Below are 25,624 nucleotides of genomic sequence, written 5' to 3'. Positions count from 1 at the left end.
ACTGTAGGTTTTGGTGTGTGAAGAACCAGTCTGTAACTAAGGACCTGTCAGGTGAATAAATAACCTAATTTCATTGTGCGTTTAGATCCACAGTTCAGGTCAGTTTATTGAGCATTTTCAAAGACTGAAACATTCCCCAACACAATTCTGGGTGGGTTCAGGGGTTTAGGTGAAAATTAGAGGGAAAAATATAATTTTAATAGTGGGAATAGAACGTGTAATCAGTACCCTCCTGAGTTTGTATGCCTTATCATGTTGATGCATCTCCTTTATTTTGAACCTCATTGTCCTGGTGTCAGCCTAATCCATAGTCATTCCACTGTTTGTGATATTCAGAATTTCCTCCTCTTGTTGGTTATCTTTTCCCTAGATGGAAGTTGGATGATGGCTCCTGCCATGCTGACAAGGCAGCTGCATCCCAAGTGCTGCTCCTTGCTGGGTGCTCTAACTGGTTCTTTCTTGGAAGTTGACTTCTTTTAGATATGCTGTCAGTAATATTTTTACACTCTTTAAGAAAAACTAAAACAGTTGCTGGGTTTTAACAGGTAACGTGATTTGATGCCTTAAGCATTTTGTTCCAAGTATTTGGAAAAAACCTTCAGAATTGAGAGGATTTGTGAAGTCAGCACAGGAAGTGGTCATCAATGTCAGGTTTGAAAGTTGACAGATGCCTTTGAAAGCCCGGGGATGCTCCCTTGACACACAAGGGTTCAGGGCTGCCCTGCTTGGCCAAGGTCTCTGCATGGCCGGGAGCAACGAAGAGAGGGTTCACAACCGCTGCAGGTGCCTCCGGAGTTTACTGCCCTCCAAATTTAAAAAAAAAAAAAAAAAAAAAAAAAAAAAAAAGAGAGCGAGAGAGAAAAGAAAAAAAAAAAATGGGGTGGCATTGATTCTCCCCCAGCAGAGGCGGCGGCCAGGGGTGCCGACTTGGGGAGCCGGTCCCTGCCCGTTCCCGGTGACAGCCCAGACCCGGCCCACGGTGGTGCCGTCGGCGGGGTCGGGGCTGCCCGGCGGGAAGGAGCGCGGGGAGGTGCGGGGTGGGGGCGGAGGGGAGCGGGAACCTCGGGAGCCTCGGCCAGTCCCAGCCCCAGACACACACACAGAGGAGGAGAAGCCGCCGCCGCATCCAGGAGCATGGATCCCCCCCCCGCGGCGGGCCGGGCCGCGGCTCCGCGGTGAGGAGAGAGGAGAGCCCCGGGCCCGGGACCCGCGTAGGGGTGGGATGGGATGGGATGGGGGAGCAGCGCTTCCCCGCTCCGTTCTGCTCCGCCGGCCCAGCGGCTGCCGCTCCTCCGGCGCTGGCGAGCGCTGCCACACGCCCGAGTTTGGCCGGGCGATTTCTCGGCCAAAGGCGGCTCGGAGCCCTTCGGGACGGAGTCGGGGGGCTACCGGGGGGCCCCGGCTGCCGTTTGGGCCGGTTTGGGGGGGGTTGTGGCGGGGCTTTCCCCCTCCCGCCCTCGGCACAGGTTGTTGGGTCGGGACAGCAAACGAAAGGGGATTTAGTAACAAACAACGGCGGCCATGTTGAGAGGAATTTCTGCAGCTAAACTTCTCCCCTCTCAGCCCAGGGGTTTCTCTGCCTCCCCGGGGGGCTCCCCGGCCTGACTGTGTGTCCCGCTCTTTTCTCCCTCTCCTCCCCCGCAGGATGACAGTGAAACTGGGAGAGAGCAGCGGGGAGGAAGGGGTGAAAAAGCTGGGCAAGAGAGCAGGAGGAGATGAGGAGTCCCTGGAAGAAGAAGGGGCAGGAGGAGGAGGAGAGGCAGCTCCAGGCAGCAGCAGCACAAAGAAAGAAGAGAAGATCATTAACAGCAACACTACCAGCAGCCCCACACCGAACCCCAACTTGTCACCAGCCCCGGCCTCTCTCCAGCCCTCCCAGAGCCAGGACCAGCATCATTTTCTCAGGTCCAGCGTCAGACCTCAGAGCAAGAGACTGAAGAAGGATTCCCAGGCATCCTCCTCTGTTGGCAGCAGCACTGCCGGAAAAGGCAAAGGTACTGTGTTTTGACACCCTAAAAACATGCAGACAAGGAGGATGGCAAAGAGGGGAGGCACCTGTGGGGCTGTGGGTTGTCATTCTCCTTCTGTAGATGCCATCTTTTGTTTGGTTTTGGGGGGGTGTTTTGGGGCTTGTTTCTCATGGCTGAAATCTTCTTTGTGTCCCAAGGCTTCAGCTTCTCTACTGCCCACTGTCCTCTCTGCACTTTCAGAAATGGGGGGTTTGGATATTTATGTGGAGAAGGAAAATTTCTACATTATGAAGCAAATCTTTAATGTCTTTATTTCATCTCTCTCAAGTTTTGGGAAATTCCTGTATTTTGATTAGGAAATCATACTCTAGCTAGCTGTGTAATCAGGGGGCTGCACTCTGAATTCTGTTCTTGGATAATAACAAAATACTGACTGGGTGCTAGTTAGCAAAGGAAAAAAAAAACAACTCACAAGAACATGGGTGATTTCCCCCAATTATTTCTATGATCCAAATAACTGTTTTGGAAACAGCAATGAAATACACATATTGACATATTTGTTTCTAAGGTTTTGCAAATCCTGTTTTACTGTTTCGGACCAGTTTGGGCATTTCTGTGTGATTTGAGTTTTTATTAAGATTAGTTTGTATCTGAAAGTCTGTAGGTGCAGACATACACACACCTGCTTTTTCACTTTAGCATTGGAGACAAGAATTAGTTGTTTTTTGGGGTTTTTTTTGAGCTGTTTCTACCTTGAATGGCTGGAAAGCAGCAGGGATATTTGAATATTTTGGTGCCATTGTGTGTGCTCAGCAGTGACTGGATGACATCTTAGCACTGCATTTGAGCTGTACTTGAGCCTAATTTTGGATATCATGTGCTAAAGTACTCAAGTGTTATTTTCTATAAATTTTTGAGAAAAACAGCACTCAAAAGATTGCATCAACTTTTAAAATGATAGAATTTACTCTCGTCTGCTAAATTGAACTGTAGTTCCATGTAGCATGAATGTGTCTTGGAGGTTACCACACTCTTGTCCGTAACAGGGGTGTGCACGTGCTGGGCATTACGTAAACACTATAGTTATGATAGTTTTGTGTTGCAGTAATAAAGGAGTGCAAACTGGGATGTTTTAGTTATTGTCATATCACAAAAAAGTTCTTGAACTCAGTTGCTTGACAGTTGGTATGATTGACAAAGTATTTCTAAATACTTTAGTAAGCCCTCTTTAATATCTTGAATGTTCAATGAAAACTCTGTGTTGGTGGTAGAGGACAGAACACAAAGGCCTACCTAATTTCTCTTCCAGTTGCATGAAACCAAATAAACAAACAAATGAAATACTCAGGAGTGTTTAGCTACGTATAATTAATTCCAGGATTGTAAATAGTATTAGATGCGAGGAGGTGTTTCTTTGAAATACGTCTTGTACATGATTCGCAAGTTGAATATGTCCATTTGAAATTATTCCATTGATTTGGAAATGCATACATGTGTGAACAAATACATACATTTGTGCAAGCGTATATTCATGTTGGTGTATTTGTACATAAACGTTTATTTCGTATTCTAGAACAGCAGAATGATTTTTAACTAAGAGTATCAACACAATAGGAAAAGAACTTTCATTCATTTTTGCAATTCAGATTCCAAAACAACCTTAAGAAAATTACATACAGAACAGAAAATATTATCTCAGTAACGAGTCATGGATCGTGTTTGCAATCACTGTACCGTGTTGTCAGATTTGGGAGAACTTCTTAAATTCATTGGCAGTGACAGTGGTAGAATTATGACTGTGCTTTCACTTTTTCAATTTTAAGACCAGCCACAGCTCTGCCTGACCAGATTTGGTGTGAATGTGTCCGATTGATTGAATTCTCTGATATGGTTGAGATTATAATTGTCAGATTTTGGAGAACAGAGCCATGGAGCAGGATCCTTTCTAATTTGAGTTCTTTATGTTCAGAGATGCATAATGAGAGGTTTTCCAGGCTTGTCTAAATTCTCCCCAGTGGAATGCCTTGTGATCAGAATTCATAGTGCTCTGTGTTCTGAGCGAAATGTCTCACAGAGCCAGCTTCTGATAGGGAATGAATGGAAGGGTGGAGATGACTAATAAAGATTGGACTTAAATCCTTCCATCAGCTGTCCCACTACCTTTCTCCTCCTTCTGTAAGTATAAAAATGATGAAAAGCTGGAGTGCATGTACTTTACATCAGCTCTGAAACCTGGAAGCTTTTGCATTGTTTATGTCAAAGTCAAGGTGATGGCTGTAGAAGTAACTCTGACAGTGGCCAGCTGGAGTGACCAGACCATGCTTATGCTTGGTCCAGTGAAACCAGAAACTTGTTTTTGTCATAGGCATTCAATAATGCTGTGTAACCGTTAACATTTTATTGAAGTGATTCTACTTCTAGAACCTCTGTATTCTGAAGGGAAAACACTCACTTGCTAATTTTTAAGGAGTGTGATCAATGCACATACTTTCTTTCAAATTGTAGTTGCTCAGCAGGTATTGGTTTGTCTTCAGAAAAGTTTTGAAAATAGTATTTTTTTTCTGTGTGTTGCAAATTCCTTTTTACTTTTGTCATTCGTGCTTTTAGGGTCCTTAATTGTAGCAGACAAATAATTGATAAACTTGGCTGTAAACTGTAAAAAGAGTTTGCCCACTCAGCAGCTGCTGATTTTTCAACTTTATCTTACTGAGGCTCACAAAAGCTTGCTCATAATAATTTCCAAGTTCTGCCTTGTAGAGTGTGTAAACATGTTGCTAATAGTCAGATTGCCCTGACGTACTCTGTAATTGCACCTTTGAATCCTGCCTCTTTCCTTTTGTGTATTGAGGTGCACTTTTGAGTTTAAGGCAAAAATTACATACGAATTACAAGGAAGTGGTACAGTAAAATAAAGTTTGGAAACTATTTCAGTTCAGTAGCCAATCCATTTGGAATTGCAGGAAGGTTTCTCAAATTTCCTGCACAAATATCTAAATCTCTGCATTTTTAAAGAATTATTATTGTATTCTTTTCAGCTGTTGGTCATCTTTTAATTATATTTTCAAGGTCGTAAGCTACACCTCAACTGGTGCATGACTTTTGAAGCATGAAGGCTTGAAAGGAAGTCTTTAAGTAACTTGCATGAAACCATAGCAGGAGCTTGAAGAACTAGTGGTGTGGAGACAGTTTATTTTGGGAGTTTATACGCAGGGAGGTTTGTTGGGGGAGGAGATGCAGACCAAGTTAAGGTTGCTGAAAAAGGGATTTCTGAGAGTTTGTCTCAAACACCAACATGCCACATGGTTGCTGAGCACAGGTGTTAAGGTGTGTTTTGGGGCTTTGGTCCGTGGAGCCAGAGTGGATGGAATATGTATGTATGTGTATGTTGTGACCACGTCGGTAAAAGGCAGTGTGGAATACATTGCCATCATATGCTGTAGATGTAGCTTAAACTAGAGTATTGCCATTTCCGTGTTTTTATCCACTTTCTGAATGCAGAATGAAATCAGAAGGAGTAGCCTAATGGTGATGAGCTGAAGCTTGAAGATGTCTTTCATGTTGTTGTTCTGGGTTTATTCCTAAAATGTGTAAAATGGCTCAAACAAGTATTTGGGTTTCTTTTGCAGTAATAAGAAGTTCTTTTTTGAAAAAGGATTTATTCAGCTGAAAGCTTAGTTGAATTAAAGCGTTCCATCTTTTGGCATGGTATAGAACTTGCTAAAAAGCAGTCTAGTTTGTTTCAGTGTGTCAAAGTTTCATGTTTGGTAGCATATAGGTTAAATCAACTACTGTCTTCTCCTGTAGAGAGGAGGTAGATACCAAAACACCTGATGTATGTACTTAACAGTGTGTTTTATTGTATCTTCCTGAGTTCATATGTTGCAGAATATATTGTATACAACTTCATTTGAGATGTTACTCCTGCAGCATTATTTCTCTAGGACATGAACCACTGTTCACAAACTACTGGCACAGTCCCTTGTTCTGACATTATCCTTAATTTTATCCATCTCACTTGCACTTGGTACCTCTCCTTCCATCCTACCCTGACATGCTTTCATTCATTCTTTGCTATCCTGTTTACATCAGTTCTCCCTCCCTCCCTCCCTTTGGAAGTCGCTCAGGACCAGGACTCCACAGTATCTCATCCCATACTGCAAGAGGAGGATTTTCTCCTCCTGTGCAGTAGGTGCTGAACTCTGACAGGGACCTGCCTGCAAGGCTGCACAGCCGTAGGGTTAAGTGGAACTTCATGCTGAACTTTATGGGTGTTTTCTTAGGGAAGAGCATGAGACTAGTGATTTATGGGAGATGGAGTAGTGACCAAATGTATAACAAACCATGGGGGGTTTCTATAGCTCTTCTTGGTTAGCTCAGCTAGTGCTGCCTTTGATACATTGTATAATCAACATATCCTGTCTGTAGAGCAGCAAGCCTTCGGCATAGGTTTGTTAGGAGGCTCTGGTTGATAATTGACACTGTGTATGCTTTAAACACATTCAGCTACCTCTAATTTTCTAACTAGTAAGAGTTAGAAGAAGGTAGGCTGTCATTGTCCGTGTAGGATAGTTACCAGTTGAGCCTGAGATTAGCTGAGTTGGTCAGAGCATGATGCTAAGAATGCCAAGGTTGCAGGTTCAGTTCCTATATTGACCAGTCATGTAAGAGTTGGACTCCATAATCCTTGTGGGTCCCTTCCAACTCAGAATATTCTGTGTTTCTATGTTTCAAACTTTGGATGTTAATTCACAACAAGAACACTATGTGGCATAACCATGCAATAAGACATAAGCCGTTCTAGACTTGCCATTCTCAGGAGTCCATGCTGTGTCCTGTGGAGGCATACAGAGTAGAAACTTCCTTTCCAGTTATAAAGTTAGCACTCAAAATGAAGTGTTGACTTGCAGGGAATTTGTCTTTTACAAGTTGGCATTTGTATCCCACAATTTGGGGAGTGAGTTAGTCCTAACACTCGGCATTTGAGCTGTGGCATGCAAGAGTGTGAATGCACCATCTTGTTTATAAAGGTATTTCCAAATGAATGTTCCACCTACAGTGACTGGTAACTCCAGAAGAAGTTGAGATGTTGTGAGCTAAGCCTGTAACCCAGCCTGTGTGTTGGGATACATGGGTGTAGTGAGAATTTACTCTGGGGATTCCAGCTTCCGTGTGTGTGTAATCTGTCACAGAAGATATGAATCAGCTGGCCTGTAAGAGCTGTCAGTGGAAGTCTGAAAGGCAGACTCTGAGATGCTACCTAGAAGGAAGAATTTGTGGCTGTAGCCATGATGAGACCCCAATACTATTAGTGTCTCAGTTGTTTTATACATGTGTGTTCCATTGTTTGTAATTTTCATATCAGATTCTTAAACTGCAGTCTTTAAATCTCTTTATATAAATTTTTGCAAATATTTATGTTTTGCTTAGAACTACAGAGACAGTTTTTTCCATGGGAATGTAGTTTGAGATGATATTATGCCAGACACAGATAAATTAAGTTTTAATATGGTACATATATGTGGGTGGAGAACACTGGATAAAAGGACTGAATAAGTTTCCCTGGAACACTGGTGTTCTGACCCATGATGTTGTTGGGGGTTGCAGTTCAAATACTGAGTACAAAAATGTGAAGTCTTTGCAAACTGTGTATTGAAAGCTGAGGTGATATGCTGAGAACTTGCATATCCAAATGACTGCCTTGTACCTTGTACACAGGTGCTGGTGCTCTGGCACACCTGGAGCAAAGGGAAGGAGTTGCCATAGCTGTAATGGTGTGGATGTTCAGGTCACTGGCTGGGTGGTGCAAAATGAGTAGACAGTGGGAGAATGTGCAGCTTGTCTTTGTCTTGTCTTTTCTATAAATGACTTTACATCATTTTACAAGCACCTGAGCAGGTTGTTAGAGTGAGCCCCAGCATTCTGCAGCAGTAATGGTATAGCTGGCCTCAGGGGAGCTTCTTGTTTTAATGCATTGATGAAGTTTTAAATCATCCATTATTGGGAATTAATCATAGTCGTCAATCATTAGTGAGGGGATGAAAGCTCGTTAGCTGTTCTGTATGTAACAAGAATCTCATACAGTAAGATTGAGGTAATGAATTTACGGGGGTAATTTAATGATGTATGACTATTTCTATTTTTCTCTTTTATTCTGGTTTATAGTCCTATGTTTTAGAATAAGTACATTCCATTCCCATACCAAGGTTCAGTATACTCTAAGTTGGATTGGGATAACCCAATGATAAATATTACCATGCACAGTAGTAAGAAAGTTTATGCAAAGGAATGAGCAAACCCTTTTGTTCCTGGAAGAACTGGATGGCATGTAAGAGCTCTGTAGAGGTGACAGGTTATTCAGATTTTTAGATCTTCATATACAATACTCTGAACAATTGTCTGGATGGTAATTTATAAAAGAGTTTAAAACAAAAAAGATTCTGATAAACTTCCCAGGACTACAGTTTGTGTGCATAAAGGAACAAAAGATCAATTATGAGCTACATGTCCTGTGTAGAAGTTGAATCCATGGAGCCCTCAGCACGTCAAATAGAACTCTTTAGTCCATCTTTTGCCTGCAACTAAAATGTAAATGAAAGTGTACTGAACTTTAAATTATAATAAGACCGTAAAATCTTCACTGACACTTTAGTTTCTTCTGCTTTTTAATAATGAAAGCTTTATGTGTTCCAAGTGTACTGAACAATCTTTAGAAAATCCTTGATAAGATCTGTTCTTCTGACAGCTGACTTAGGTTTTTACTTACTTGTATAAGTATTAAAAAAAAAAAGAAAACAAATGCCACAGAAACCCCAAACAAAAACCAACCACCCAACACACAAGTGAAACCCCCAAATCCTGCATTCATTGTTCCTCTGAAGGATTTCTCAGAAGTTAGGGATCTGTGATCAGAATAGTGACTCTGGACTGAAATCCTGTACCTGTCTTCTGATAAAGGACATCTTTTGTGTTGGGAGCTGGTAAGCAACAGGAGATTGCAGATTGAGTTTGGGGTTTGATGTGTTTGACTTTCCCCTTCTTGACCAAAGATGTGTATTTCATTACTGTGCAAATTGTGATATTCCAGTCTCACATTTGCAGAATAAAGAAGTGTCAGTTCTGTGTCTGTGTTGGGTAACTTCTGTTGAAGTGCTCAGGTTTTTTCTTGTGGTTACCTTTTTTTAAAGGATTTACCTCAACAGTGCCAGAATTAAATGGCCTAAGTCTCAATTATTTTATCATGGCTGGTGAAGACTTTAGGAAGTAAAGAAGCTGTTTATTTGAGAAGTTGTTTATAAGTGCATTTTCTTCTAGATGTCTAATGGTTTTTCATGTCTTTCCTTACTTGCTTCCCTGTGGTGACAGTAATTTTCTTCAAAAGAGTCAAATAGTCATCCCTAGAAAGAAAAGACACATTAACTCCAAAATGGTCACAATATCATATTTTATATCAAGTAACTATTTATTGTATGCAGGAAAAAAATGTACTTTCATGCACCTTGCTCTATTCCAGGTTTGATTTCAAATATTCTCCATTACTTGAACAAACCAGTTTCTATAGGATTTGGAGAAATATGGTTTTGTTGCCCGAAAGAATTACCTTCAAATTGCAACTGACTTGTTAAGATTTACATACAAGTCTTTCAAATCTCTAAAGCATAGTGGGCCTGTAACAGCAGATTCTTCTGATATGCTTTTTAAAAAATACTATTAGAATTATCAAAGTGGGATATCTAGGTTCTTGATACTGGCTTTGTCAGATAAAAAAACCTGCTTCATGTAGTTGAATTTGTAAAGATAAGGGAAATTTTTAAGCCTAAATATGAAAGACAGAGTTATGCTGATATATATAAAAATTAGGGAAACTGGTTGGAACTGCTGTATTGTAGAACCTGGGTGTATAAGCAAATAAACTACAGCAAGCCAGTATATCATGAGGTAAAACACAAGACATAAAGGCCAGTAACTGGAGAAAAGGAAAGTGTACTGAGCATTCTTTATAATGAGCAATGAATGTTCAGTGTTGAAAGACTTCTGTTTTATTAAGTATATGTCTGCATCAATAAGGACAGTCAAATGGTAAATAATATTTTAAAATAAAATTCAAGATAATTTATTTTGGAAATATAACTTAATGGGAATGGTTACACTTTTATGGAAAAAAATGAGCGCATTTTGGGGAGTTGACCTCGGTTTCTGGATTAGCACTCTGATATACAGTGTCAAACCAAGCAGGATGTTTTGTTTGTGGATTTTCCATCCCATTTTCGTCCTGGGTCCCTACTTGAGTAAACAGCGAATTCTCTCAGTTTTATCCGGCATTCTCATTTTAGTATTTCCAATCTTCATATCTCTTTTTCCGTGTTCTTTGGGAGCTGATAACTGACAAAGGGACAATCAAAATTGCACTTCTGTGTCTTTTTCTGAAAGCTGCAGCAGGGTTTGGGAAAGGAGAATGGGTTGAGACTTGCTGTCCTTTGGATAACGAGAGCTTTCCTAGATGGGCCATATCAGAGGAGGTGCTCTGAGGATCATACACTGCAGATGAGATTCTGGATGCTGATCCACTGTTGTGTGATGAACTGAAGTCGATATCTCTCAATCCTTCCCTTTCCACAGTTATTCCAGAGGCAGTAGGATCAAGACCAAAGACAAGGATGTGCCGTTCTATTTTCCTCAAAGACATCACTTTGGTCCATTGGTCAGCTCCCTGTTCAGCACTGCTCTGGAGTTCCCCCTGGCTGCAGGGCAGTGACCACAGAGCTCACTAGTATATAACCATCAGAGAGGGTTGTCTAGTAGAGGCTGCTGTGGTACATTCCTGCTTATCTGTGTTACTTCTGGAAATACAAAATTAAGCCATTGAAACCTTCCCCTTGTTTTTTGCACTTTGAGATTTTATTTCTATGAAACAAACCTCATTATTTGCCCATTGTATTTCAAGTGAAAAAGGAGAAAATTCTGAGTTACTCCCTTAGCTCTATCCATGAATCCTCCTGTTGGTTTAATATTCACTCTGGTCATGGTTTTTTACAGCAGCAGATAATGGAGGGACTGCACCTGGTGGCACATCAGGAATTCCTTCCAGTAATCCTGCTGGGAATTCCAAGTCAGCAGCAAGGAACCTGGGCTCCTCAACAGGAGAGAAGGAGGAAGGGAAGAAGGTCCGACGGCAGTGGGAGTCATGGAGCACAGAGGACAAGAATACCTTCTTTGAGGGACTGTATGAGGTACATGTAGAAGAAAATAACAGACATAGGTGGCTTTGGTTAGAGTCTGGATATTCCTAAAGAAGGTTGATTGAGGTGAGACTGGCAGGAGCAGAAGGCCACTTACTCGTGAGCATTTGTGGAGCCATACATTGTAAAACAGCTGTCAGTCAAAGCCATGTGTCAAAAGTGTCAAGTTTGTTGGGTTTTTTTCTCTAAATACACAGGAAATATTTCTGAGTTTTATTAATGAATGTTTATAATCATTTCAGTTGTTACTGAATTATGGTTCTGTTTCAAATGCAGAATAATTAAATAATGTCCCCATCTGAACTTTCAAAAGCAACAGACTTGCTCTGTAGTAATACCAAACAAGAAAAGCTGCTCTGTTCTAATGACAATTGTGTTTAGTCTTCGGCCATGAAGAGGTTAGAGCCAGTTCAGTCCTAGGGCTGAGAGACAAGAAAAGGTACATCATCTTATCTTCTGTCTCTTACGATGTATGTGATGGATTCCTGCTTGTCCTGTTCCTGTGATTATTTCAACAGCATTTCTGTTTAGAAAATGCATGCCAAAGGTAAAAACAAAAGCAGTGATGGGGAGTTTTCTCTGCATACATGCATCTTTTTGAATAACTGTTTTTTCATCATAGGCATGGTATCACATACATATATTTTGTGGACAAAATGAATACTTAAACAGTGTTTTATTTTTTTAATTCCTCTGAATTGCAGTAATATTCCTGGGAATCAAGTAATTTTTAAGTCACTTCACTGATTTTTTTCTTTTTTTGAATACTGAGGAAAAATTTTAAAAATTTGCTTTAAGGTGGATCTGAAACTCAGTTTGTTCAGTCCCTCCTTCCATCCATTTTGTGGCACTGCCTTTCAGAAGAGGTTTTTGTATTTGTATTTAAATCAGTCCCAACCTTTTCTGAATACAAAAAAATTGTGATAGCAGGAGTTAATGTGTATAAAATCAAATCCTTTGAAACTCAAATTTTGTACTCCTAGTAACAGTAACATGAAATTCCCTGTAAATAAAAGTGCAGCTGGTAAATATAATATGTTTTTCATTCACTCTAGTGAGAAATGGTGGGGGGAGTGCAGAGAAAAGTAAAGAATGCTAAGGGAGAAAATCAGTGTTTTTAGTTCTGCTACTTAACACAGTTGTAAGTACAGATGGGTGTTTTTTTCTAATTTGCTAGCAACTTACTGTTTTTATTTTGAAACAGTTAAAGAAATTGGAAAGTAATTAATTTGGCATCTATATTGCATTTTATATAAAACAAAGGAAACCAGTGTTCTATTTATGGCCATTGAAATCCAATTTCCCACAAAGAATCCCAAAGTCCCTGACATTGTTTGACTTGAATTATGACAAGATCCAAGTCTGGGTTTGAGTATTTCAATTTGCTTTATTTTTTCTTCAGCATGGGAAGGACTTTGAAGCTATCCAGAACAACATTGCCCTGAAATACAAGAAGAAAGGCAAACCAGCAAGCATGGTGAAGAACAAGGAGCAGGTCCGGCACTTCTACTACCGCACCTGGCACAAGATCTCCAAGTACATTGACTTTGACAATGGTTAGTATGCACCAAAGTGGGCTTGGTGCAAGGGTTGGAGTCCTGCCTTTCAGAGGTGAGGAAATAAATACTGAGGAGGAAATAAATACTGAGCATAGAGTCGTAGAACCACAGGATGGTTTGGGTTACAAGGGACCTCAAAGACCATCCCATTCCATCCCCTGCTATGGGCAAGGACACCTTTCACTAGACCACGTTGCTCAATGCCCTGTCCAACCTGGCTGTGGAGACCTTCAGGAATGGGGAGTCCACAATGTCTCACTTCTTAGTTTTATTAGCATGGCCCTACCAAGGTTCGTGTTTCATGAAAAACACTTTTCAAAACCTGGTATTTGTATCACTACTATTCTGTGAATTCACCACACCATAATAAATGTAGGTCCTGCTGTTAATACTGGGGAAAAGCCAGGTTCAAGGACATGTTTTTGTGTTCTCAGGAACACACCTTCAAGGAGAACTGCCTAAACATTAGTCAGGCATGGCTTCATCAAGCAAACTCAAGTGACCCAGCACCACTTGGCCATTCTTGGGGGAAGGTAGAAATAAATACACAGTGCAGTGCAAGTGTAAATGGTGACATATTTGCTCCCACTTTAAAGAAATTTGAATTTGTACCATTGGTTCAATGACTTAGGATTCCCAGTGCCATATTCCCCTTCCCATTCTTTTCCCTCCTTCTGCAACTGGTTTAATGAAAAAGAAATTGGGAAGTCACATAACTGCCAGTGGTGCCTTGTAACAGTAATAGTAACATATGATAATTGAGAATGGATTTTTATCAAATCCATACTAATTAGGAATGGGGAGAGAGGCTTCAGGTTAGTCTGTGGGTGGCCTAATCTGAATAACAGGCTAAAGAAATGTATTTCAGAGTGACCAGATTTTACTAAGATTCGGTTCTTTTGGTTTTAAGGTGTCAAAAATGTCAGTTCTCACATTAGCTTGTTGATTAATAGTCTCCAGAGTTTTCTGGTCCTTCTGATGGTGTATTCAAAGATGCATAAATCATGGCAGTTTGTGGTGGTTGAATTTTTTGGTTTTCTGAAGAACTCTAAAATATCAGCAAGCGTTTGAATAGTAAATTCATCTACACAATTTGTGGCCAGAGCCTCTCAAGTTAAAAATAACTCATCAGGGAGAAATGGATGTGGAAAGAAGTTAAAGGAGTGTGAAGCTAGTGCACAATACAGTCTCTTTATCACAGAAATCAACTAGGATGGAAAAGACCTTTGAGATCATAGAGTCCAACCTATGACCACCTTTGTCAGCTAGACCATGGCACCCAGTGCCACATCCAGTCTTTTCTTGAACACCTCCAGGGATGGTGACTCCACCACCTCCCTGGGCAGCCCATTCCAATGCTCAATTACTCTTTCTGTGAAGAATTTCTTCCTAATGTCTATCCTAGACCTCCCTGACCCAGCATTAGGGCTGTGTAGTCTCATTCTGTGACTGGTTGCCTCAGAGAAGAGATTGACCCCCACCTGGCTGCACCCTCCTGTCAGGGAGTTTAGAGAGTGATATGGTATCCCCTGAGCCTCCTTCTCTCCAGGCTAAACAATCCCAGCCAGCTCCCTCAGCTGCTCCTCACAGGACTTGTGCTCCAGACCCTTCATCAGCCTTGTTGCCCTTTTCTGAACACATTTGAGCATCTCAACGTCCTTCCTAAATCGAGGGGCCCAGAACTGGACACAGCACTTGAGGTGTGGCCCAACCAGTGCCGAGTACAGGGGAAGAATCACTGTCCTGGTCCTGTTGGCCACACTATTCCTGCTCCAGGCCAGGAGCCATTGGCCTTCTTGGCCACATGGACACACTGCTGGCTCATGTTTAGTCGGCTGTCAACCAGCACCCGTGGGTTCCTTTCTGCTCTGCACTGTTCAGCCACTCTGTCCCCAGCCTGTAATGCTGCAGGGTGTTGTGACCAAAGTGCAGGACCCAGTACTTGGTCTTGTTAAACCTCATTAAAAATTAAAAATAATGAGTTATTAAGAGTAACTCATTAAGGGGAAATGGATATGGCTAGAAAGAAGCCGAAGGAATGCAAAGCTACTGTATGATACAATCTCTTTATGAACTTGTCTGTTCCTGAGCTTAGGTTACCTAAAGGAGGACTTGAGTATCTAAACCACCTGGCATAAGGTGTATTTGTGAGTTCATTTTTTCAAAACAAGGCAGCACTTTAAGCTGAAGCCATTAGTATTTTATTTAAAAACCAGTGTTGCAGCAAACACATTTTATGGAAGAATTTTTAAAATAAAAAGATGTCACAGAAGAAGTTAAATGTGTTTTTTGGATAACAAAAAGTTATGTATCTATATATGTGTGGTCTAGAATCTCGTCTGATGGAATTTAACAATCAGTGCAGTAGTTTGATTAGCTTTAGTATTGGTAGAAATATGTGTGCTTGGATTTTGAGATCAAAGAGAACTAAAGTTTTGATGAATAGACAAGAATAAATATTTTCACCTGATTAGTGAACCACAAGACTCTCCTTGCTGTCATAGATCTTTAGATCTATTAGCAGTAATGTCCATGTTGTGTGTTGATGAGAAAGGACAAAAAAACCTCTTGCAAAGTTGAATAAAATGTCAGCAATTCTTTGCGTAAAAATTTAGAATCTAGAATTTGCATCAAATCTCTTACAGTGTATTGTGTGCACAGAAAATGTTCTCTGTCTTCTGGAAAATCCAGACCTACTTCTGAATTTTCATATAAAGGAGTTCTGTATGCATTTGCTTGGGGGCATCTGGAAATTTCCCTTAGAATTTGTAAACAGTTGATACTAGAGATAGCTTTATTATGAATTAGCTTTATTTTACATATTGAGCAGTTGCATATTTGTGTAAATTCTATGGAAGCTGCTTTGTTTTCCTGTAATATAAAAAATGCCATGAAAAGGAAGTTGGTGAACCAATCCCATTGTAGTGTTGAACCAGAACTTAGTTTTGCCTTCAATCTAATTTGTCTCATCATTGAAAATACAAATCCTCTCCTTTTCAGTGTTGAAATGAGTATATGCAATGTAGCTGCATGTGAGTATCTGCAACCTGCATCTCACTGAAACCTTTTCTGCTTTCCAGTGTTTTCTCAAGGGCTGAAAAAATCTTCCCTGGAGCTGTATGGCTTAATCTGCTATGGGGAACTAAGGAAAAAGATCGGGGGATGTGAGTATGAATGACTCCAGATTATTTTTACATGATGGAATAGAATTTACTACCCTTGAAGTTTGCAGTGTCTAGTTCAGTTCCACGTTTGAGTTCTTGACTACTGCTGTAATCTATGGTGTTAGTTCTTCATTAAATGTATTTTTATTTTTACAGACCTCCTTAGTCTGTTGCATTAGTCCACTTTGATAGATTTCTTTGTTTTTATCTATCTGCAGAATGCAGTGCATGTATATCCCACAGGTGATAGGTAAACATACACAAAGCTTAGATGATCTATGTTGTTGCTATTGAAACCTAAGCAATTAAGTGTGTAAATGATACTGTTTACACCCACAATTTTTTGTACCTATGCAGTCAAAATCTAGGGTGGTGTCTTTCTCTAAGTTGTTCTCTAAACGTTTCCTCACTGTACCCTGAAGATGAAAAAGCACAAATCATAATTGGAAATAACTTCAGTGGCTAAGCAAGGTGGGTTCTGACCTTGTCAGCGCCAGAGTCCAATTTTGTCCATATCAGTGAGTGTAGGTGGAGGAGTACGTGCCACAACAGTGCTCTGCTGTTTGCTGGTAGTTGATTAATTGCATTAGCAGCATACCTGAGCTTAGGCTCACAGAACTACAGAATGGTTTGGGTTGGAAGGGACCTTAAAGACCATCTTGTCCCAAGGCCCTGTCATGGGCAGGGATACTTTCCACTAGACCAGGTAGCTCTGACCCCCATCCAGCCTGGCCTTGAACACTTCCAGGGATGGGGCAGCCACAGCTTTTCTGGCCAGGGCTTCCCCACACTTGCAATAAAATTGTTTTCATTATATGTGGCTTAAATCTCCCCTCCTGTGGTTTAGAACCATCACCCCTTGTCCTGTCCCTCCAAGTCTGTCCTTGTCTTTCTTTTAAGCCTTCTTTAAGTACTTCATATTCTGGGACCCCCAGAGCTGCAGGTGGAGTCTCACCTGAGTAGAGGATCCCTGCCTTACCCTACTGTCCACGCTGAGAGGATGGAACCCCAGGACATGGTTCCCATGGCCTTCGTGACTTCCAGACCAGAGAGGGCTCTGACATGACTGGCTTGGAGAGTGGGCAGAGGAACATGCCCTGCATGTGCCAGTCTGTGTACCTACACCTTTTTATCCATGTATTTTTCATTTGTCCCCAGACTTTTTGTACAGTCAGTATTACACCATAGTGCATCTTCTACCTGTTTTAAATTTGTGAGACATGGAAAACCATCAAAATACTTTCACTTCTTTGTGAAGTCATAGTAGTGGTAAAGTGAAATGGACACAAAAGCATTCATGAGTGAACATGTACAATTCTTAAAAGGATTGTGGGATTTTGGAAGGGTGTTTTTGCTATGTTATTCCCTTACCTGGGGTTGCTGTTGTAACAGGTAATGAATGAGACTCTTGTGAATGTTCATACTGACTTTATTCTATTTGTGTAAAGATCTCCAGTGTGTTAATTGGAGAAGCAGTGCTCAGCTTGGAGAAGCAATTTTGAAGTGTTTGATGACAAAGCAGGTGCAGAAGCAAAGCACATTGCCCTGACATCAGAAATCAGTATTAGTGTTTCTTTCCTGTACCCACATCTTGTTTTACAAGCAGACCCTTCTTGCTATGACTGGGAGTAAGGTTTCACACAGTCACCATGGCAATGCCTGCAGCCTCTGTATTCTGTCTTTTTACAACTTTGGGACTTGGTTACGTACTTCACCCACTGTCACTTGGAAAATTCTTGTCTTCAAGATTAAATGTACTCAAGGTGCAAGACTCTATGCCCATTTATGACAGGTCTGCTCTTTAGCTGTGGAAAGCAGTTTCTTCCTCCATCCCCCCCATCCCCTTTTTTTCTCTTGTGGTATTCACAGTCACAGAAATGGAGAAGACTTACTAAGAGCTATTGAGACACAAGAGCACTCCAGAAATACTTTTAGCATTGCCACAGGGAGGTTACTTGTTCAGTAAATAGATCTGGGCTAACTATCATATAAATCAAGTTACCAAATGTCCATTTAAAAATGTGGTCTATAATGCATAGAAAAAAGTGAAGGCTGCATGTGCATTTTTATTATTTTTATTTACTTTTTTGTTGTGTTAAACACTAGGATGCTGTTCATTCTGCCTTGCTGCCTTAGCAACAGAGATTGAGCAGGAAGAAGAAGCTTTACTTTTTAATACCTCAGTGTCAGATTAAAAGCCATCAAAGATGGCTATAGTAACTAAACTAGGGTCATTTAATCCACATGTATAAAGTAATTTTTGTGGCAAGGATCATGTAAAGCTTGCATGTTATGAAAATACAAACTTCCCAGAGGAGGTATGTTATAGCACATTTATGCATGTTAATCCTATGTGAGAATAAAATGTAATAGATTTGAAAGCCCCGCAGGATACAGAAAAGGCCAGTTTAGCACAGTAAATCCTAATTCACTGTGTTATCTCATTTCCCGAAAAGGTATGGATGACAAGAACGCAGCTAAACTCAATGAGCTCATTCAAGCTGGGTAAGTAAGAACTTACTCCTGAAACTCACACAACTGCATTGTTCAGCCACTTGACTATTGTATTGATCATCCAAAGTCTGGGTCATTTCTTAAGTTTTGAGAGCTGAAGTTTGATGTTTTCCATTCTTTGTTTTATATTAGGATTTTTCTCCCCTTTTCCATGAAGCCATTAATTAATAGTAAGAAATGATGGGTGAAGTTTAATAAAATAATTAAATTAGAATTCTTTACAGAAGCTACAGCACTTAGCTATGTGGATTCACTCAGGGAAATCATAGAATTATTTAGGTTGGAATCCAAGATCATCAAGTCCAACCATTACCTCAGCCCTGCCACTGCTAACTCCTGTCCCCAAGTGCCACATCCATAGGTCTTTTCAATCTCTTCCAGGATGGTCACTCCACCACTGCCTGGGCAGCCTGTTCCACTTCCTGACCACACTTTAGTGCAGAAATTTTCCCAATATCCAATCTAAACCTCCCCTGATGCAACTTGAGCCTGTTTCCTCTTGTCCTGTCCCTTGTTCCCAGGGAGAAGAGCCTGACCCCCACCTGGATGCCCCCTCCTGTCAGGGAGTTGTGGAGAGCCAGAAGGTCCCCCCTGAGCCTCCTTTTCTCCAGGCTGAGCCCCTTTCCCAGCTCCCTCACCTGCTCTTCATCAGACTTGTGCTCCAAACCCTTCCCCAGCTCCATTCTGTTCTCTGGATGCACTCCAGCCCCTCAGTGTCCTTCTTGCAGTGAGGGTTCATCTCCACACCATCCTGCCTCAGCAGGGCTCACAAGTCCTGACTTTCAGACGTGAAATGACCCTTCAGCATGCTGGGCTTCAGCCCTCCAGTCACTTCTGCATCTCCTTGACATTAAGAATGAGTGTTCTCTTTCACTTCAAGAGAGTGTTGTGGGATTTGCAGGTTCAGTCTATGAGTCGAGGTACTCCTAGAATGCAGAAGGGGTTAGAAGTTGCGTATTACTAGAAATGAGGGCATACCTGATGTATTTGTGCATAAATTCTTCCAAAGTAGTTCAGCTTTTAGAATTTATGTGTTTTAAAGTGAAATCTCTTTCGAAGGAAAAGGCATGTGATTACTTAGGAGGCACTGATTTGTCCTTAGTCCCTTCTTTAGAAGTGATTTGAAAAAGCATTCTTTTCTGTCCGGTACAGGTCCATTTTTACCTTTTGCATTCTTGCTTTTAGGGTGTTCACCATAGCAGACAAGTTATTGATGAAGTAAACTTGACTGTAGACAAGACCAGGCGTTTGCCCCCTCAGTGGCTGCAGTCTTTTGACTTTACCTTGCATAATATGGATACTTGGTGTTGTACCTTTCTCATGTTCTCAAATGGAGTTTCCAGATCAGTTTCTTAGGAGCTGAACAACCTTTCCTCTCCTGAGAGATGTTGTTTGTATGGTGTGCTTGTGTTGCTGGTCTTGAATGTGATGCTTGAATCACTTGTTCATTCTTCTGTTAACTGCAAGGTTTTAAATTGGAAGAGAAATTCCCATTTGGTTTGGGTTTTGCACAGTTAGGAAAATATGACCAGTATGTTTAACAGAATTATTCTTAAAGCAAATTACTTCTTTAAATTTGAGTTACCAGTTAAAGTGGGCCTGGGATGAGCCTTCGTCTGTAGTTTCCTGAATATATCTATAGTTCAGAATATCAGCAATTGGTTTAGTCACTCTGTGCTATACTAGAGATAATAATTTCTAATAATGGGTCATCTAAACAACCTAAAGCATAGCAAATGAGCTTGATGACGTTTAGTGAGCTGTAGCATCGGTCTATCACTTTGCATGATTCAGGCCTTTGTTCTTCTAATTAATTGTTAATGAGGGTTAGTGATTTCTGTGAAGTCTAGGTGTTTACTCCATAAAAGCCAGTCTCGTAACAAACCATTTTGGGAACAGGAGTGTTTGCATTTGAAAGTATTAATGCTAATCTTCTACACTAAAATTAGAGTGTACATAACTTTAACCAGTTCAGAATTAGTTGTTTTTGCATAGGCTTTTTGTCTACATATGGGAGACCCATCTTTGCTTCCCTTCTTCTCCTCCATCCTTTACCCCATTTGGCGGTGAACCTCCTCAGTTGAAGAAGAGCAAACTGTGTCTTCATTACCACCTGGATGTCTGCACCACCTGCACATGCAGGGCAGCCTCATAGCTCCCAGAAGCAAACACATTGCATATACCTTGGTTGGTTCAACTTCCCATCTTGCTCAGTGATGGTACAATTCCATGATCCTTTTCCCTATTTGTAATCAGTTCTTTCTCCAGTTCCTAACATGTTGCTTTCAAGTGTGACTCTCCTCTTCTGAATGCAGTGCACTTTGTAAGGCTTGTCACTGAGGAAAGCTATGAAAGAAAGTGGATCCAAAGTGATTAAAAATGGGGAATGTGAGCATGTGTTATTCTGATGATCTGCTCCTTAGGTAAACATTCTCCTCATTTAATTGTAAGAAAAGTCAAGAAAGGATAAGGTTGTGAGGAGCTACCTGGCAATTTATTTGCAGCACCACTCCAGACCCTGGAGTTACATGCTCTAATTCAGTGGTTGTTTTGCATCTCTGGTTTCTGTACTAATTTCATGGAGTATGAAAAAACAAATGACCCTGTGAGGGACTCATAAGAAAACCATAATTAAAAACTTCCTAGTTGAGCTTATAGCCCAGGTCATGGACACTAAGGAGTGCCTGAGATCTCCAGTCAGGTGACTCTGGCAAGTACTGGCAAAGTCTCTGTGTGACATATCCCTGTTTGGCGGTTGGAGTTAAGGCTGTTCGCTGTTATACATCCCTGTACTTGTCTTCAGAATGTCATTAACAGGCAAATCAGACTAGACAACAGCCAGTGGTACAGGAGTTGGGGAATCTTGCAGAAAATAGATCAAAGTTTGTATCTTTATAAATGCGAGGGGGAGCTAAGAATTACTCTGTCAGCTTCTATAACTGTTCTGAGCAGTTCAGCATGTTCAGGTCAACACTGGCCTGCTCCAGCTGCTGAAAGACAGGACCACTCTCTGTCCAGTCCTTTGTGCTAAGGTTTTTATTACAGCATTTTAATTTTACTACACATTTATTATGTAATTGTATTCTGTGATTAGGATGTATAACGAGAAAAAAAGGTTTATGGTGGTATAGCAGAACTGCTCAATAACTAATTTAAATAAAATTAAACTGAAGCTTTTTTGTTTTGTTTCATTTTTAGGAGGGAAACATTTTTATTTAACTTAGGTTTTGCAACACTCTTTACATTTAATAAAAAACTACATATGAATGAATACAAATTTTTTTTTGATCTCTTTGTAAATATGTAGGAATTTTGGGTAAGATAAAAAAAAAAAACAAAACACAAGAAACACCTAATTCAAGAAATATTGTAACTGCACCAGTTAAGCAGAGCACTCTTCATTGTCTGGTAGTGTATGTGGTTTTACCCCCAACCTGAGGGGCTCTTTATAGCTCGAGTTAAGAAAGACAGAAACCATTAACAGGCATTAAATGCTCTGTCTGGTTCAGGTTCTGAATGTACTTTATGTGGGATAGAAGTGATTCTTCGCTGCCTTGCAGTTCCTTGGGAAAGCTCTTTGGCATGCTGAGGGGGAATCTGTAACTCTCTAAAGTCTTGATCATAAAATAGCAGTTCATACTGAAAAAAATAATGTATAAAGCAAAGCATTTCAAGTAGGCAGGTTATGCTCTTGGTGTCAAGTCAGACTGGTAATTCTGAATGCATAGTCAGTAGAGTGACTGTTTTAAAGACTTATCCTTTTCTGCATTTGGAGACATCCAGGATCTAGGTAGCAGAAGAAAATAGGTATTTTGAAGCTAAGAGTAGTTCTGTTGTGGACTGATTCCTTTACTGTGCTTTCCCCTTAAATTTGTAGAAATAGTCTTTTTCTAGCCTCCCAGCTGTGGATTTCAATTAGAAAATTACAGTGTCTAAATAGATCTACTTTTATATTAGTTTGATAATAAGTTATTCTTTAGACTCTGTCCTAGATTGCTTGAAGCTAATCATACTTAATGGAAGAGGGAATTAGGGGAAGCAGAACACCTGAATGGGGGGAGCTGGGATATTCTAAAGCATGCGTGAGGGAACCATGAAAATAGCATTGATTGCTGTAGTTGTGGAAGAGTGCTGTAGTGGCAGGGTGAAAACTTGCATGGAAAATCTTTACTGTTTTGTTGCATTTATGTGTGCTCTGTGTTTCTTCATTTACTGAGTGGTGTACTTTGCTTGCTGACTTCTGAGCTGTGCCATCCCATCATGCTCAGGGAATGCAGTAGTCCCTGCTTCTCCCTATAGATATCAGCAGGGTTTGCAGTTGTTTGGTTTCCTCCAATGTGATTTTCCTCCTAGTGTTTTGTTTGTTTTTTCAAATAATATCTTTTCCATAATATACTTACATTTTTCACACTTCTTTTCTGGCTATTGTCTTAGGCTTTGGTTGGGTGGGGTATTTTTTTTTCTCATCTTTCTGTCCTTTAAATATAGATAGACATGCAGTCAGGAGTTTGTGATGCTGATCCATGTTCATTTATAAGCTGCTCTACAGTAACAGATGGTGGGTACCTGCAGCCCAAGGTCCACCTGCACAGGTGGCAGACAAATTGAGCAGGAACAACTACCAGGAAGCCTGACTCAACAATAAATGCTTTATTACCAACTAGCTGGGCTCTTGAGCAGAAATAGGAAATACGAAAAATTAACAACAGCACCTTTCTTCTTTTACTTAGATCAATTAGCTCAGCTGTTTTAGGCAGATCAAACGTTTTGGGACTTCTGAGCAGCCAGGCCCTTGTTTCAGTCACCTTCCACTCATGTGAGGAAACAATTTCCACAAAACTTGATTGGTTTATATAGTCATATCAGTTAATATAAAAAATGTTTCTCTCCCCAAACCCCTTCTTACTTGCACTGTTGTACTGTCAAGGTAATAATTATGATGATGATGATAATAATAATGCTATTTCTGACTCTTCACTCACATGCTTCAAGGGCACATTGGATAATAAAGAATTGCATCAGCTAAAATCAAGGAGGAGAGTCTCAGTTTGCACAAGTAGTCAAAAGAATTTGCTGTATTAAAACAAATTACAAATTACAAATAGGGAAGAGGATCATTGTACAAAATGCTGATTTTCTGATAAAATCATATCTATACTTTAATATAAGGATACATACAAGAGGATATGGAGTCTTATGCTAAGGCTGAGGTGCCCAGGAGGACGTTTTACCTTTTGTCCTTACCTTAACTTATTGCTTAGATACCCACAGGGGTTTCTGTGTCCTTCTCTAAGAGTCTTTACACTGGCAGAGACTGACAGAGACTTTACACCGTTGGACTTGGTGGGACCAACTGTCTTCAAGCAATTGCTTCCAAGAATTAAGTTGAAAGGAAATCTGCCCTTCCAGCCCAGGGATATTCCAAATCTATATAAGTTCACAGTTGAGTAACTAAACTTTGAGTTGCTCACCCCACCAGCTCCATCTTCTCAGGTCTCGCTTCACTTCTGCTGCCTTTTTGCAAATTTTCCTCTTAGCACTGTAGACAACTGCTCTTCCTGAATCATGTTTTATTTATGGCATAAGAATATTTTCTATAATTTATTTCATTTTACTACAAGGACTTGTGTTCAATCCTGCTGCTTCTATGCTAGCTGATCCTTAATGCTTCAAGTATTAGGTAGTAGTACTGTCACTGGTAATTTGATTGGGCTCAATGCCTGCCTTTTGAGTCCCTAAAATCAAAACAGGACTGATGGGGTGAAGTAGTTTCACTGGGTGAAAACAAAAATTACTTTTACGGATCTTTGAAACTGCTAAAGTGATACTGAAGCTAAACCAGTGAAATCATACTGTAAAAAGTTACTTTGTTCCCGTTTCTGCACAAGCTCTTAGACCTCATGTCTGCACCAGATAAGGTGATCATATTTCCAAATGCAAGACTGCAAAAACTTCAGACTCTTTCTCTTACTCATTAAGAGTCATGAGTATAAAGGGAAGACTAAAGCAAAACCAGTTGTCTTTTATGAAGCTGTCTGTGAGCGTACTCTTCAACCAAAGTAACATAATCCTGGTCCACTTATAAAACAGAAGTCCCTCCCTAAGTGGACAACCAAGTGTTTAATGAAAGTCTGGAAGAGGAGAGTCACAAGAGTAGCACTTCCACAATGAAAAGTAAGGTGGTAGGAAAGACTGAATGCTCTGTGAACCTGCACTGCAGACCCTTATATTTCTGTGTTCATTCCTGTAGCTATGATGGTGTTTGGCTCTGTGCCCCTGATCACAGAATCACAGAATAAGCTGAGTTGGAAGGGACAAGGATCATCAAGTCTGACTCCTGGCCCTGCCACAGCACCATCCCCAAGAGTCACGCTGTGCCTGAGAGCATTGTCCTAATGCTTCTTGATCTCTGTCAGACTGGGTGCTGTGACCACTTCCCTGGGGAGCCTGTTCCAGTGCCCAAGCACTCTGGGGGAAGAAGCTTTTTCTAATATCTGACTTAAACCTGCCCTGACAAAACTTCAGGCTATTCCCTTGGGTCCTGTCACTGGTCACCAGCACAGAGAAGAAATCAGTGTCTGCCCCTTCTCTCCCTTTCACAAGGAAATCGTATCTGCAGGGAGGTCTCCCCTCACTCTCCTTTTCTCCAGGCTGAACCAACCAAGTGCCCTCAACTGCTCTTCATACAAGTTTCCCTTGAGGCCCTTCACCATTTTCATTGCCCTCCTTTGGACACTCTAATAGTTTAAAATTTTTCTTACATTGTGATGGCCAAAACTGCACACAGTACTCAAGGTGAGGCCACCCCAGTGCAGAGCAGAGTGGGACAATCCCCGCCCTGGCCTGCCCAGTGATGCTGGGCCTGGTGGCCCCAGGACAGGGATGTCCCTCTTGGCTCCAGGGCACTGCTGACTCAAATCCAACTGGCCATCAACCAGGACCCCCAGGTCCCTTCCTGCAGCACTGCTCTCCAGCATCTCATTCCCCAGTCTGTCCATACATCCAAGGTTGCCCTATCCCAGGTGCAGAATCTGGCAGTTTCCCTTGTTGTACTTCATTGGTGATTGCCCAGTCCTCTCATTTGTCAAGCTCTCTCTGCAGGGCCTCCCTGCCTTCGAGGGAGTCAGCAGCTTCTCCCAGTTTTGTATCATCTGCAGACCTGTTTAGTATCCCTTCCAGTC

General features: G+C 41.0%; 1 protein-coding gene across 3 annotated transcripts in view; it reads left to right on the top strand.

Annotated features, from left to right (window-relative positions):
- CRAMP1 (cramped chromatin regulator homolog 1) overlaps positions 1-25,624 on the top strand; it is a 49,377-nt gene that overhangs the window by 853 nt on the left and 22,900 nt on the right. The window contains exons 1-6 of one of the 3 annotated variants that reach the window (XM_069029391.1): positions 1,034-1,175; positions 1,645-1,994; positions 11,007-11,197; positions 12,609-12,762; positions 15,846-15,929; positions 18,386-18,434. In XM_069029391.1, the coding sequence (XP_068885492.1) occupies positions 1,135-1,175; positions 1,645-1,994; positions 11,007-11,197; positions 12,609-12,762; positions 15,846-15,929; positions 18,386-18,434 (869 nt within the window). In that variant the 5' untranslated portion in view covers positions 1,034-1,134. Of the gene's footprint in view, positions 1-1,033; positions 1,176-1,644; positions 1,995-11,003; positions 11,198-12,608; positions 12,763-15,845; positions 15,930-18,385; positions 18,435-25,624 lie in introns of those variants that run through there. The other 2 variants (XM_069029389.1, XM_069029392.1) reach the window with 2 other exon arrangements.

This window comes from Aphelocoma coerulescens, chromosome 14, assembly GCF_041296385.1.
Source record: "Aphelocoma coerulescens isolate FSJ_1873_10779 chromosome 14, UR_Acoe_1.0, whole genome shotgun sequence".
NCBI lineage: Eukaryota > Metazoa > Chordata > Aves > Passeriformes > Corvidae > Aphelocoma > Aphelocoma coerulescens.
This window is presented reverse-complemented; position numbering and strand designations above follow the sequence as displayed.